Source organism: Lipophrys pholis (assembly GCF_963383615.2).
Source record: "Lipophrys pholis genome assembly, chromosome: 19".
Taxonomy (NCBI): Eukaryota; Metazoa; Chordata; class Actinopteri; order Blenniiformes; family Blenniidae; genus Lipophrys; species Lipophrys pholis.
This window is the reverse complement of record NC_137647.1, coordinates 4,246,327-4,262,221: the sequence shown is the minus strand read 5'-3', so window position 1 is coordinate 4,262,221 and position 15,895 is coordinate 4,246,327. Positions and strand designations below refer to the sequence as shown.

Genomic DNA, 15,895 nt, shown 5'->3' with positions numbered 1-15,895 from the left:
CAATTAATCCCGGCTTTCATGTCCTGTTTGTCTCTCCCACAGGAATCGGCGCACAGATCAATGGTGAGTTCGGTCCCTACTTTTGTTTTTTTAATCATGTCATCTTTCTTTTGTCAACATGGCCCTCGAGCGAGTCGTCAGGCTTTTCATCAAACACACAAAAGAGAAACTTTAAAACAACAATAAATCCACAGCTGTCGGTTGAACGTCTGGAAAATCATCCATGGCACGAGAGAAGGTTTACTGTCGCGTTTGTGAGTTTAAATGGTTTCCATCGCGTTGTAATGGAGCTTTAAGGCCCAAACGGGAGCTTTGGAGGCTCTATAAACACGACAGTCCTTTAAATGGGCTGCTTCCTTTCAATAGAGGTGCAGTAAAAGGGTGGGATGGATGGATGGATGGATGGATGGAGGATAGATTTTAAGTGTTAACTCTTCGTAGCAGCAATGTAAGCTGTCAGGAGGTTTTTCCTCTAGTCCACTAGAGGGCAGAGGTGAGCCCCACTACGCCAATGGACAACAGTTATCCACTTTTTCTTCATTGATCCAACAGTCCAAATATAATCAAACTAAATTGAGTATGATTTTCAATGAATAAAGTAGTTTTGGTAAATAATTGACAGTTCATAAAGTATTGACTGTTGCCATGGCAATGAAATCAATGGCCATACGGTACGTATGGTTGATAATAGCTTACTCAGCAAACTGACTACTGGGACTATTCTCCCCATTATCAAAGAGGCTCCAGTGGGCATCTCCAGGGTAGGACGTAGAGATGGTCAGTCTTATAAGACCCTCCAGTCTCTATTATTTGATGCTAATGCTAACAGAAGTCGCTCCTTCTGGATCGATCCTCTAGTTTGTGGCCAGGCGCCGCGGAACAATATGACCGTTGGGGGTGTGGATGCTGACCCGGGGGCGTGGCCATGGCAGGTCAGCCTGCACTTCGAGGGCGGACACTTCTGTGGAGGCTCCCTGATCAACAACCAGTGGGTGTTGAGCGCCGCCCACTGTTTCCCACGGTGAGCTCCCACCAGCCAATCACCCGCCTGCACACCTGAGCTTTAACCCAGCGCAGCTAACTGCCTCCTCTTTCAGTAACATCGTCAGCAACCAAGCATCCCTGAGGGTTTACCTCGGCCGTCAGACACCGCAAGTCTCCAACTTCAACGAGGTGTCGCGCAACGTGTCGCAGATCATCCCCCATCCCAGCTACAGCTTAGCAACCAGCGACAACGACATCGCGCTGGTGCGGCTCTCAAGCCCCGTCACCTTCACCGACTTCATCAAGCCGGTGTGCCTGGCAGGCACCGGCAGCAAGTTCGGGCCCGGGATCATCACCTGGGTCACCGGCTGGGGAACCATGGGCCTTGGAAGTGAGCATCAGCATTGACAGCTCCATGTACCATCATCAATTTGTAGACATGTTAACAAAAGGAAAAAGATGAATACATTATGAGTTGAGTAACCGAGTAAACTGAGTAACTCCGTGTCGTCCCCGTCAGCCCTACTGGATTTTCCTCAGACGCTGCAGGAGGTGGATGTTCCCATCGTGTCCAATGCAGACTGTGGCGAGGCCTACAGCATCATCACGAGAAACATGATCTGTGCAGGACTGTCTGAGGGAGGAAAAGACTCCTGTCAGGTGAGTCTGCGTCCATTAAAACCACCGTCCACACGCCTCTGGGTCCCAGTGCTCCTCGCTGGTGTTCAGACGGTTGGTTTTAGAAGTGACCACAGACTGTGGTCTTCACTAGTGTTCATAGACAATGGCTTTCAGACTGCGTTTACACCTGGCATTAACGTGCACTTGTGACATGATCACCCAAAGCGAATGTTAATACCAAGTCTGATGTTACTTACGGGCATGCACACTTGCGCCACCTGCTGTTTTTTTTAACACACCTTTTGTTGCCTCGGTCCAAAACTTTTCAGCTGATGGGTGACCCTGTGTGTGTGTGTGTGTGTGTGTGTGTGTGTGTTGCTTTCAGGGTGACTCAGGTGGTCCATTGGTGGTTAAAAACAAGTCTCGGTGGATCGAGTGCGGCGTCGTGAGCTTCGGGAGAGGCTGCGCTCTGCCCAACTCCCCCGGCGTCTACACCCGAGTGTCGGTGTACGAGTGCTGGATCAGGCGCCACATCACCACCAACCAGCCGGGTTTCATCACCGTCAGAATGGAGATGAAGCCCCCTTCCTCCCTATGCTCTGTCGCCATCTCCAACTCCTCTTCCTCCATCGCTGGAGCTCTTGGCGTCCTCGCCCTGACTCTTCTTCTGCTCCTCTTCCTCCAGCAGGAAGTTTAATAAAAGTCGTCAGGCTTCAGTCTCAGGACGCAAATATGAAACCGAAACTGTAATTATGAATAAATTCCCTTCTGCTCCTGGTATTAAAAACTTTCATATGTTTTTGCTTGTTTTCCCATAATCTTATTAATTTTGCACAACAGAATTCTCCAACAAAGGACGACAATCAAGTAATTTTAGTTCCACAGGGTTCAATCAAAGTAACAGTGATCTTCTCCTGGATTTTAAAATTAGCTTATCTAACAAACACATATAAAAAACAATTTCTGCAGCAGTAGTTTTGTTGTAAAAAAAAAAAAAAACCTTGACATGACATGACATTGATACCCCTTGAGCTTTTCCACATTTTATCACATTACAATCACAAATCGTGATGTATAATCGTGAAGTGGACAGAAAACAATACATGGTTTTGAAATCTTTTTACAAATAAAACACTGCAAAATGTGGTTTTCCCTCTGAGCTCGCGTGAGCTCGCGCAAAGATCAACACTGATCTTTGCGCCCTTGTTGTCCATCTACAAGCCAAACAAATCAGAGAGCTCACTGCTAACAACCCCATCCAAGTTTTTCTGAAAGCATCTGGCAGAAAAAATAATCTGAATTATAACAAGTTTTCATTCCAAACTTTTTCCTCACAAAATACGGCTCAATTCACACCACAGAGTGGAGACCTCCAGCACATCACAAGTGTTGACCAAAAAGTAGATGCGCATATTGGGGTGTGAAAAAACTATTTATATAATATGTATATATGTAAATAATATGTTCAAATAAATAGTTTTTTCACACCCCAATATGCGCATCTACTTTTTGGTCAACACTTGTGATGTGCTGGAGGTCTCCACTCTGTGGTGTGAATGGAGCCGTATTTTGTGAGGAAAAAGTTTGGAATGAAAACTTGTTCCAATTCAGATTATTTTTTTTCTGCCAGATGCTTTCAGAAAAACTTGGATGGGGTTGTTAGCAGTGTGCTTTCTGATTTGTTTGGCTTGTAGATGGACAACAAGGGCGCAAAGATCAGTGTTGCAGATTTAATGCAGCCTGAAACAAGTAGAACAAGAAAAACAAAACAGTAACTCAGGTAACAGTAACAGGTTTTTGAAATAACACAACACCAAACAGGTTCTTCAAATATATACAGCTCTATTTACAAATACTTCATGCATTTAGGAATTGCAGGAGTCCCTCTCTCACATCCCTGCCTTCATCTGCACCCTGTCCCAGTGCCACCACAGGTTCAGCTGCATCGCTTGCCTCCACAGTGTGGCTCCATCCATTGCTGTACTCCTCTCCATGAGTCTCACAAAGATTGTGCAGAGCACAACACGCCAGCACCATGGATTTTACGAGGCTGACATCACTGTCATTCCGCTTCAACAGGCAGCGCCACCTTGCCTTTCCCGGTTACCCGGTTGCGTCGCCTCTTTCTTCTCTCCCGCAGTCGTCTCTCCCCTTCCCATCTCTCCTCCTCCTCCTCCCGCCTCTCCTCCTCCTCGCGTTTCTCCTGCTCACGGCTGTCCTCCTCGGCACTCTCCTCGTCTAAAGCCTGTAGCCTTCTCTGCAAAACAGCCTGTCTCCGTTTTGCAAGGAAGCAAAAGGCCAGAAGAAAACACACGACGATCTCTAGTCCTCCATGTTTGTTCCTCGAGTTCTCCCGCGTTGACCGCTGCGTAATGGCGTCACATCCTGCGTGATTACGCTGCCGTTCATAACCCCGCCTACATTTCAAACCGTTCACCGTGTAATGGAAACGCGGCACTGATACGGGTCTGGTTACGGATAGTAACCCCCACCTGACCGGCACCGGTACCAAGGGGGACTGTGAAAACGGGGCTATAGGTACCATATCGTTTGTTTGTCTCATTTTAACATCAGCTGCTGCTTCGGGCTTGTGGCAGAAGTCACCATTTAACAGGGGCACCAGTGAAACCGAAACACCAGACAGTGTAGCACAATTTGTAATATTATTAATTATTATATTATTGATATATAAAAAAATATCCTATTTAATGTATTATTTGAGCTGATTTACAGTGCACCTTCACTCCGCATCATATAAGGCGGGATTACTTGTGCATGATGGGGGTGGAGTCTGATGACTCCACCCACGGCAGGATATTGAAAATTATCAAAGAATTCAAAATATAACAGGAAACAACCATAACAGAAAATGTGCATTCTTACCAAATATAACTAATTACCGTATTGACTATAATATAGGATGACTCCAAATGTGGTTTGGAGTAATTAATGAAGTAACGGAACTACAACTTTTTGAGAAAGTAGCTGTAACCTGCATGTGGTAAACACAGTACTGTTGTCGTGGATGCAGACAAACCAAAGAGTTTCACATGTTATAGATATAGAATTTATTGAACACCCAACAGTTCAGAGCTCACACATACACAAGTGAGGAGCAGGTATAAAATGCAGTCCACTCTAAAAAAAAAAAAAGAATATGATTTGACTTCTTCATATACGACTTCAACAGTAGATCACAGTGGAAAAAATTGACCTTGGTTACTTGGACATGTCAGCTGTGAACTGCTGTCCTCGCACGCTGAAAGACTTTGTCACGACTAACACATTATAATGCTCAATGTAATATTGGAGCCTCCTGATATTTTCTCCATTATTCACAGAAATAATACAACAAAGTAACAGGTAACGTTTTCAATGTAAGTTCAGGTTACCGAAACATATTTAGCGTATTTGCATCAAAGTATTTTAGTTGAGTCGTATCACAAGGTCAAGTTCATATCTAAATTCATCCTCAGCCCAAATGATTATTAGTGATTATCAATAATGATATACTATTAGGATAATATTGCTCATGAATCCACAGACTTCAATAATAAATACATTTATGTGCGTCAATGTCCTGAAATTCAACATTTGTACAAAGGTGTTGGATATTTTGGGTGAATTTTAGCAATGAATTGTTTACCATGGGAGCTGGTGTCAGCAATTACAAAGTGTTAAACATGAACTCATTGTGTAAGTTCAGATAAAAGAGCATCCATCTACAAGTGATAGCTGAAAAGACTCATGTTTAAAATGAACAAAAAATTAACATTTCATGAAAATAATAAAATTGTATTGTTTTTAGGGAAAAGAGTTGTTTGTCCTTTAAATTATGTTACGATACCCATGGCAGACAATGTAATCTATTAACTGGTCTTTTTATTATCTGTGAATCAATTTTAACTGAGCAACATTTAAATAATTTAAAATTGTGTACAATTTTCAGTAAACAATGAAATTCTTAAAATACGTTTTGAATATTTTATGTCATTTTCAGTTCTTTCAAATCTTAATGGGTCGGTTTTTCGTTTTGTTGTTTTTCAGCACTTTAATTCAAAAATCATTGTTTCGCCGACACATTTCTGCCTCCATTTAAACTTTACCGGTCTGTTGCTGGGATGTGAACATTTCAAAGTTTCAAGATCTTTTTGTTTTAACTACATTTCCAACAAATTCTTTTTATATTTCTTTGTTTGATAAGCTAAGTTTTAAACCCAGTACAATTTCTTTTTTATTTTAATCAGTTTATTGGTACAACGTGACTTTGATTAAATGCTGCACAGCAAGATTTAAAAGAAACTCAAAATTACTCGATTGTAGTTCTTCATGAGAGGATTCTTTTGTGCTAAATTAGTAAAATTAGAGGAAAACAAGTAGACAATAATGAAACTATTTCACCCCAGGAGCTGTAATTCTTGTTCAGCTTTCGGACAGAAGGAAATTGATAAGTGATTACTTTTTTAATTTTCAGATTTGAACCATGAGATTGAATCCCAGCATGAAGCCTGATGACCCTCATTAAGTTTCCTGCTGGAGGAAGAGGAGCAGAGGAAGAGTCAGGGCGAGGACTCGGGGAGCTCCACTGATGGAGGAAGAGGAGGAGTTGGCGGAGGGGTTGTCGGAGGAGTCCAATCTGAGGGCGAAGAAGCCCGGCTGGTTGGTGGTGATTTGGCTCCTGATCCAGGACTCGTACTCCGACACGCGAGTGTAGACTCCGGGGAATTCGGGCCGAGCGCAGCCGTTCCCAAAGCTCACGACGCCACACTCGATCCACCGAGACTCATTTCTAACCACCAGCGGACCACCTGAGTCACCCTGAAAGCAACACACACACACACACACACACACACACACACACACACACACACACACACACACACACACACACACACACACACACACACACACAGTGGTTTGACTTTGAGGCGACGGTATGTTAAAACCTTTGAACAGAGGCAACAAAAACGCATGAAAACTTGTGTAATTGCTGCAAAAGACCAGCAGGTGCAGCAATTGGCCATTTCTGTTAAGGTGCGTTTACACATAACTACGAAAAGACGGGAATGGCACGAATTTCAATTTCTGACCGTGGATGACGATTTTGACCTGAATTGAAACCTGAAACTGTGGCGATGACGGTGGACTTCAGGAGAAACAAAACTGTCACTGTGAATGTACATATATAGGTATATTATTTAATTTAAATGATCATCCACGCACACTTTAATGTAAATACTGAAAGTTAACTCCCTCATCTTACTTGGTCACCCTTTTGTACCATTCATCACAGCACCATTATCCATTATCTTATTAAGTCTTGTACATATTAGACTTTAATTACTTGTTTATTTTTTCATTTCTTTTTTTTTTTTTTTCCTTTTTTCTCTTTTTTTCCCCCGGTTTGCGACTGGGTTTATATATATGGCTCCACACACACCCCAGTCAATCTACCATCACCTGCTGAACCGTTCACGTCGCTCCAGATCCAGAGAAATGTCACAGAGTTGCACAGAGAAGAGGATGCGGCAACGGACCGAATGCTGTCTCGCTGTATAACGCATCACAGCTAATCCACACGCTCAGCTGCGAACTTCATGTATCAAGGCATATCAAGTTGTGGACGGTACGGAAAGAAACCGCGACCACCGGCTACGATTTTCCACCAGCCCTCTGTTGGGGTACGGTGGTGGAACCACGGCTTTATTTAGAAGCATTACGTCAAATAAAGATGGTCAGAAATGTGCCACGAATGACGGGAAAATTATATACGTAACGCATTGTGCCTATGTGTAAACGCAGTCTGAAAGCCATTGTCTATGAACACTAGTGAAGACCACAGTCTGTGATCACTTCTAAAAACAACCGTCTGAACACCAGCGAGGAGCACTGGGACCCAGAGATGTGTGGACGGTGGTTTTAATGGACGCAGACTCACCTGACAGGAGTCTTTTCCTCCCTCAGACAGTCCTGCACAGATCATGTTGCTCGTGATGATGCTGTAGGCCTCGTCACAGTCTGCATTGGACACGATGGGAACATCCACCTCCTGCAGCGTCTGAGGAAAATCCAGAGAGTCTGAAAGGGACAACATGCAGTTACTCAGTTTACTCGGTTACTCAACTCATAATGTATTCATCCTTTTCCTTTTGTTAACATGTCTACAAATTGATGATGGTACATGGAGCTGTCAATGCTGATGCTCACCACCCTCGCCCATGGTTCCCCAGCCGGTGACCCAGGTGATGAGCCCGGCTCCGAACTCGCTGCCAGTGCCTGCCAGGCACACCGGCTTGATGAAGTCGGTGAAGGTGACTGGGCTTGAGAGCTGCACCAGCGCGATGTCGTTGTCGTTGGATCTCGAGCTGTAGCTGGGATGGGGGATGATCTGCGACACGGTACGCGACACCTCGTTGAAGTTGAGGAGTTGCTGTGTCTGACGGCCAAGGTAAACCCTCAGGGATGCTTGGTTGCTGGCGATGTTACTGAAAGAGGAGGCAGTTAGTGGCACTGGGTTAAAGCTCAGGTGTGCAGGCAGGTGATTGGCTGGTGGGAGCTCACCTTGGGAAACAGTGGGCGGCGCTCAACACCCACTGGTCGTTGATCAGGGAGCCTCCACAGAAGTGTCCGCCCCTGAAATGCAGACTGGCCTGCCATGGCCACGCCCCCGGGTCAGCATCCACACCTCCAACGATCCTGGTGTTCCGTGTCGCCTGGCCGCAAACTAGAGGTATCGATCCAGAGGGAACAACTTCCATTAGCATTGGCACCAAAGAATGGAGACTGGAGGGTCTTATAAGACTGATATTTGATTTTGAGGAATATAGACCCTCTCAGTTTGCCCAGTAAGTTATCAACCGTACATACGATTCTTGTTTGTAGGAAAAACTAGATCCATCAAAGGGCGCCAGCTCAGGAAAGCCATTGACAGCCATCTAGCCATTGGACTGATGGTGCTCGGAGTATTGGCAGACAGTCTATTTAGGACAAGGCAAAGTCTGATGTAACACCCATGAAGTGCCTAGGAGTGGTGGGTAGTCTCGATGTGCGAAGACCCTGGGTCCATGGATCTGTCTTGAGAATCCAGCATCCATTCCCCAGCCTGGGTTACTGCCCTTGTGCCTTCGAGGAAACTTTTTGAGCCAGAGGCTAGGAGAAGAACACTCTGATGCCATTGTCCCAGCTTGCTAGGCCATGGCAGATGAATCCCAAGGGTGAAGGGTGGGGTCAGTTCTCCATGCACTGCACTTCACCGAAAAACTCCTTTGCACAAGCCAAAGGACACATCCACATCCATGACTACCAATTGCAGTCGATGCAGATGACAACCGTCATGATCTTCATTCGGAAAGTCAAACCACGATGGGTAATTGAAATGTTGCCTTAGTTTCATAGAGATGGAGCAATTGAGTCGACCTCCACCTGTCAGGAGGCTCTGAAGGTGACAATGCCGACTGCTTACATTGTTGATATGACCACTAGTTGACGCTATAAATCGGACCTTTTGGTTTACTTGGTGCAGTTGGAATACACCACCCCCATTGTTAAGGAGTTTACCTACAGTGGGTGAAATTGTGTTGATATATAAAACACTCAATTAATATCAGTCCCATAGATATGGAGCAGTGGGTCCACCTTTGCTTCCTAGTGGTCTCAGAAAGTTATGTTTTTTCTCTCATCATTGATACAACCACTACAGCGTACTAAGAATCTGACCTTCTGGATTGTTTTTGTGCAGTTGGGCCATCACACCCTTTTACTCTGGAACTGTTCACCTGTATTGAATAGAATCGGCCAATTTCAAGGACTGTTGGGGAAATTGGCCGATTCCATTCAATACAGGTGAACACTGCAATTCTGAAATCTAGGCTCCAGTTGGTACAGTTGCGTGTGAAAGCTCCATAAGACAAGACAAGACAAGACAAACTGGAGCCAGTGTCCATGCAGAAGTTAATATAGTCCGTGGTGCAGTTAACAGCCACCTCTATGTCTTTGCCATGGGACCCCTGCACTCCATCCCAGTCCTTTTGTTTTGAAGCAGCCTCTCAGAGCCTGTTCTGCCTCAAGGTGAATTCATCCTCCATAAGAACAAGAAGAAAGTTCGGTACTTGAGGGTCTTGCCGAACAAAATGACATCAACTTTGTTCGGCTGTGCCAACCATCCATCCAAACCCGTGTGCGATTGGCCAGATTTTTCTTGTTTACTTCCGCATTCCGCCACAAGTCCGTGACAGGGCAGTGCATGGCGTATTTCCGCTCCAGATCCTTAATGACTGAATCAGTCATATTTGAATCATGTTCAGCATGTAGCCTCGCTACTGTGTGAGCCCCGACGTGCGTTAGCATGTGGCATGTGGCATGTAGCACGACTCTGAGTTTACGTGGTGCCCCTGAACACATCATTCAAGGCTGTCAGCTTCTGCGATTAAAACTATTAAAACCGGACCAACATGGCAACCCAGACAGAAACGTTGTCTTTTATTACTGAAACAGTTCAACTAACTGTATTTTTTAAAACATTTTAACGAGAAATAAGCTGTGCAGTTGAAAAGTTAAAACGCCACTTCACAGAATTATGTTTGCTGTGAGGGGGCGTGGCCTGCGATTAGACAGCTTCTTCTCGGAGTATGAATTGTTCTGCCGAACGAGAATTTTTTTCGGCAGCTGGCTGACGTCAGCAACTTTCTTCTTGTTCCTCTGGGAGAATGTAGGTGCCTACAGGACACCACTTCCTGAATGAGCCTGTAGTTGTCGGTAGCCTCCTCACTCTCGGAATGCAGTGAGGCTGCAGCAGTATAGGATTGTGGTCTGCTTCACACAGTGCAGACTAGGGATGGGAATTGATACGATTTTTCCGTTTCCGATTCCATTTTCAATTCTGTTTAACGATTCAATTCTTTATCGATTCTCTTATCAATTTTTGGAGAAAAAAATTTTTTATTTAAAAAAAAAGGAGAATTAACAGGTAGATTACTAGGGGTGAGTATTGATAAGATTTTATCAACTCTCCTAAAAATTCCTGAGTATTTTTTTGAGGGGAAAAAGTAGTTTTACACAATCTTCTGCACCAAAAGGAAAAAAAAAAATTTCCAAACGTGAAACTTGAATTAGAATTTTTCCCTTAAAAAAGAACAGTCAAATGTGTATTTATCTTCATTGGCTGCCCCCTGGAATTTACACTTTTTCAAATTTTGCACTGTTGACAAATGTTGACCTCCCTCTCTGGGAGGTCGGAGACTGGAGAGGAATGTGGAAGTGACACAGGAGGAGGAACGAGTTCTCTCGGTCTGCAGGGAATGCTGTTTTCATATTGTGTTGGTGCTTTTGTTGAGGGGATATTCAACACAGAATGATCTAATTAATAGACATACAGTAGTTATCATCTACTAGATTGTGTATGTCTACACAGTAGACATACTCTTGGTGATCATTTACTACTGTATATGGTGTGAAAACTAGAGGCTCACACATATAGTAAAGATCTACTAGCATATGTCTAAGCTGTCGGCTCGTTTGAGCAGACATTCACTACACGGGACAGATTGATGGCATAGTTAATTTATTAAAAGTCCCTCATTAGTCCTCAGACAGGACATTTCTTCACCAAATGGACCGTCTTCAGCAGCCACACAGCGCGGTGCTCTAGGGAGGTGTAGCTCAGGGAGTCATGGTGCAGGTTGTTTTTACTATCGGAGTAAACCGGAGTACCGGAGGAAAACCAGCACACAGAGAGAACATGAAAACTCCAAACAGAAAGGCTCCTGCCGGGATTTGCACCAAGACTTTGAAACTTCTTTTAGTTTCAAAGTTCCCTGCAGACCGAGAGACTTTTTTTTTTTTTTTTAACTGGGGCCTTCTGGCTGTGAGGCGAGAGGCTGTGGACTCTGTGGATTCAGGACGTGGTGAGTGGAACATGTATTAACGTATCTTATTATTTTGTGGATTATCGTCTCCCACTTTAGACCTTCTTCCTCTTCATGTTTTCTCCTGGTTGAAGGAGGTCTGCATCGCAGAGTGTGACGTAATGCAATGTACCGCATCGCGACTTGACGTTGTGCTGGAAAATGAATTGAACACAATTGAGGTGTACGATACCGATGGAATTGATCAATTGGAACCGGTTCGAAGTCAGAACCAGTTTTCGATTCCCATCCCGATTGCAGCCTGTGCAGAGGTACCGTCCATCCATCCATCCATCCATTTGCTCCCGCTTATCCGTTTTGCAGGGTGGCAGTCTGAGCACTGTCACCCAGCTCACATAGATTAAGAACCTTTCCTGCGGGTGGTGAGCCCACGGGAAGGTGGTCTCATGACAATGTGAGTCTCATGCTCTACCGACTTAGCTAGCCGGGGGCGCATGGCACCTTAAATATTTGCATCTCAACAGTCCTGTTCCACCTAGTGTTGCGGTTCACATAATGGGTGAAAGCAGGGAGTGTCAAGTCCAGATTGTAACGTGGCAACAGCAGAGTGGATGATGTCATGCCATACATCCTCGTTGTCGGCCCGTGGTGGAATGCAGGCGCATAAAACATTGGCGTGTCGTAACCTCCTCTGTAGATAGAATGTGCGACTCACGGCCAAGAGTTCATTGTTCCTACAGCACATTGAGATTTTAATGTGCCCATTCCCAGGGTTATAATGAAGTGATGGAAACTATTTGAACCCATAAAGGTGAAAGCAAACCTGAGTTTTGTGTCATGTTGTGAGTGACAGTGTGAGTGTTTTCCTGTCTGTTCAACCGTCAGATATGGATTTATTGTTGTTTCATAGCTCTTGTTTTGTGTGTTTGATTCAACATTGACAACTGCTGGCAAAAGTGAAGAGACAGGATTGACCAACAAAGGTAACAGAACTCACCATCGAGCTGTGCGTTGATTCCTGTGGGAGAGACAAACAGGAAGTGAGAGCCGTACTTATATCGGACATACCCGCACCGACCGGGCGCCCTGTTTCTTCACATGTGATGTATTGAGAACAGCAATTATGTTTTCATGCTTGTGACAAGTGTACTCCATATTTTGGAAAGCAAACAAGTCACCGGACAGGATAGATGAGTGCGTCACACCAGATCACATAATAAGGCTGATTTTCCTGTTTGGTTCAACAGTCACCCTTTGATTCAGGATCATTCTCTTTACCAATAGTGTCTCACCAAGCTACTATGAGTTCTATTCATAAAAAAAGATTGGTGTTTTCTGTTAATAAGCATGTATCATGAAAAGAGGGTAGGAATTCCTAAGTATACACTTCTTCCTCCTCTTTTATGAGTATTGTTTATAGCTGCATATTTTTTTTCATTCACTGTTTCTTTTATGTTTGAAACAAATAGACTTTAGTGATTCATTCATATCATGACTACATAATATGATATCCACATTATTGACACGTATTATTTGTTGAAGTTTTAGTTGCATTTAATGGAATACCTTAGAATTTATACGTGGATTAAATTGAGGAAAATGCAGTCTGAGTTGTATTTGTTGTTTGTCACCTCTCATGATTATACAAGTGAACTAAAGCGTATTTATTCATTCGTAGAAGTTCACAAGTATCCTAAAATACTAACAGTACATTAATCTGTTGCTAGATTGTTTCTTGCAAGTTTTATATTTTTTAGGAGATTACACATTGCAAATTGTATTCAAGTATGGGTAAGATTGCATGTTTGAAAGAGTAAAGGTACAAGTACCAAAAAAATGATAGTTAAGCGTAATGACAGTATTTCTAACACAGACACATCAAAGATCTCATTACGTTTGTTTGTTTTTACACTGTAGTAGTAATAGTTTATTCAGTCAACCAAATACAAATTGCAGCAACAAATAAAAAAAAAAAAAAAAAACTGTGCTTTTGGTTTTTTTTGTGGGTCAAACAAACATAAGTTGGAATTATCAAAAAGTCACATCAGACGTTTTCATCCCTTGGTTGTTTGTCACAGACTTTAAAAATCGTTGCCATCCAGTCTTTCTGCATTTCAACACTCTTGACATGTGATTGTTCTCGTTGATGTCTTTCGGTTTGGCCTGACCTTTAAATCGCCTGACATTTTATATGTCTTTCAGCGCACTTTAGACTGAACTGATTGCTGGATGAACTCAAGGAGGCTGACAGTCTCTACTTTAAACATTAGACATCCTATTTATTAAAGCGTAAGACTTAGAGGTGCTTCAGGCCACCCTGGACCATTTTCTAGTGAAGCTGCTGTAGAGTTGATGCTGCTGGAGGACCTACACTGAGCTTCTTTACTTTACTAAGATGTTCATCTCCCAGCTCCCTCTTTTCTGTTCCTATTATCTGTGGAAAAGCCGTGGAAATTGTCTCCTTATTGATGTAGGTAAGAGAGTGTGACACTGACCGGTGAGCGTGAGGACGATCAATAGTACCTCCGTAGACAGCAGCTCCTTCTTCATGGTGCTTTTCCTCCAGCTGTGTGAGCGCTGAAGGCACTGTACATGTTTACCTGAGAGGACAGACCCGCCCACTTCTGGGCTGCTCAATACAACACACGCAACGCCTATGAACGTGAAAGAAGGAACCAATTAACCCCTCATCCATCTTCTTGGCCTGTGTAAGCAACGTCTCTCTTCTCACTGAGGCTGCATTTATATTTGCAGTGAAAAGTGAAGCACATTCCGATTTTTTGTTCTTATGTGACACAGGTCAGATCTGCTTTAGGACAGTGTGAGCAGGAAGAAGGCACAGGCATTCAGTTATCTTGAAATCGGATGCAGGCCTCAGTCGTATGTAGAAAGAAATCAGATAAGTTTCTGATAGGTGTCGATGCGACGGCCGCGAAACCAGGCGGATTTTTCTAAACATCGCGTCTCTCACGTCATCAAATCTACAACCATTTAACTTATTTTGTCACGTTGAAGAAATGAGAAGCGTGAGGTATTTATTGTAGCAGTACTATTTGTCAGTGCGTAGGTAGAGTCGTCTGTCTGTCCGAACTAAGATTTGTCAATGGAACCGGAATCTGCAGAAGTCATCTCAAAATTATTAGTTTTTCAAATGTGTAAAATATCTGCTTAATATCTGAGGAGATTAATATCTGTAAAGCCAAGGTTCCTCCACCTGAGCTCACGTTAATGCCGGGTGTAAACAGGTCCACTGACATTCTGATCACTCCCACACTCCTCAAGAACCTCAGCCAGAACGCGAGCTCCATCAGAAGATGATCTCACCATTTTGTTGAAAAAATCGATGAGTCAATACAGGAACAAGATACGCAGCTAAATCAACAGCGTTCGTGAATCAAAGTGAATTCCGCTTCTGAGAAATAATGACAAAAATGTGGGCGTGGCCTCTTCACCTGTCATTGTGGCATGATGATGATGATGTGACACAAACAGGTAATTCAAAGCAAATATCTCATTCATGCGGGAAAATGATTATCTTCCTTAAGAGCAGGACATGTACAAATAAATGCGTCACAACCTGAAGGAGGGGACTAGAACCACCGACCACTGTCTCTCATACTGTCTCTTGTTCCAGGCTGCTTGATTTCCCCTCCTCGTGTCTGATTGCTGTTCCCTGCTCTGGTGTGTTTCACCTGAGCCTGAGTGTGTGATTGTCTTCACCTGGTGGCTGTGGGCTATGCTTTGGCATCAGTTCTGTGTCATGTTGCCAGGTTGTCTTTGTTCTTTTGTGAGTCCGTTCTTTTGTTTTAAGCTCTCAGTGGGCAGGTGTGGCTCAGTTGGTAGAGTGGTCGCCTTTCAATTGGAATGTTCCTGGTTTGATTCCCCATCTCCACATGTCAAAGTGTCCTAGAGTAAGACACTGAGCCGGCTCTATTAGTAGAGTCGTCATCCTACAATAGGAAAGTCATAGGTTTGATTCCCAATCCCTACCGTCCATATGGCGAAGTGTTCTTGAGCAAAACACTGAATTCCAAACTGGTTCCAGTGGATGGAATGAGTGGTTTACATGTCAATTATTTAATTTTATTTTTCAAGAATTTCCCTCTGAAATTAATAAAATATTTTTATTATATTATATTCTAGTCCAATCTATTCTATTCTATTCTATATTTGTACTTTATGTTCATTCGGTTATCTAACTTTAGTTCTGTGCTCTTGCATAATCATTTCCCTTCCTATTCCACCTGTGAGCACTACCAATAGACACGTAACTGCTTTCCTGCTACTATTTTATCTATTGGGAATTTTACAACTAAAACTGCACCTTAATTCATAGATAGTGAGTTATGGCTTAACCAGCCAGCAGGGGGAGCCAAAACTCTCAGGAGCAGAACTGTGTGCGCGCGCGCGCGCGCGCGTGTCTGTGT

General features: G+C 43.6%; 2 protein-coding genes across 2 annotated transcripts; one reads left to right on the top strand and one right to left on the bottom strand.

Moving 5' to 3' along the window:
- Positions 1–645: 645 nt before the first annotated feature.
- LOC308124287 (prostasin-like) lies at positions 646–2,302 on the top strand (the record flags this gene model as incomplete). Its single annotated transcript, XM_080487210.1, has 5 exons — positions 646–671; positions 830–1,021; positions 1,110–1,375; positions 1,505–1,644; positions 1,991–2,302. 5 exons carry the CDS (start codon positions 646–648, stop codon positions 2,300–2,302), a joined length of 936 nt encoding a protein of 311 aa, XP_080343336.1.
- A 2,356-nt stretch (positions 2,303–4,658) lies between these two features.
- LOC308124415 (serine protease 33-like) lies at positions 4,659–14,200 on the bottom strand. Its single transcript, XM_080487377.1, has 6 exons — positions 13,964–14,200; positions 12,466–12,486; positions 8,167–8,329; positions 7,813–8,090; positions 7,544–7,683; positions 4,659–6,423 (listed from the first exon to the last, which is right to left on the bottom strand). The coding sequence occupies exons 1-6, from the start codon at positions 14,016–14,018 to the stop codon at positions 6,127–6,129; spliced, it is 954 nt and encodes a 317-aa protein (XP_080343503.1). The 5' UTR covers positions 14,019–14,200; the 3' UTR covers positions 4,659–6,126.
- Positions 14,201–15,895: the final 1,695 nt, after the last annotated feature.

What these genes read in the sequence shown, in the direction of transcription:
- LOC308124415 (XM_080487377.1), bottom strand. Translation starts at nt 14,018, where the DNA reads ATGAAGAAGGAGCTGCTGTCTACGGAGGTACTATTGATCGTCCTCACG. An exon ending in GATCGTCCTCACGCTCACCG is followed by an intron (nt 12,487 to 13,963) that starts GTCAGTGTCACA and finishes TCTCTCCCACAG; the next exon opens with GAATCAACGCACAGCTCGAT. An exon ending in GGGAACCATGGGCGAGGGTG is followed by an intron (nt 7,684 to 7,812) that starts GTGAGCATCAGC and finishes TGTCCCTTTCAG; the next exon opens with ACTCTCTGGATTTTCCTCAG.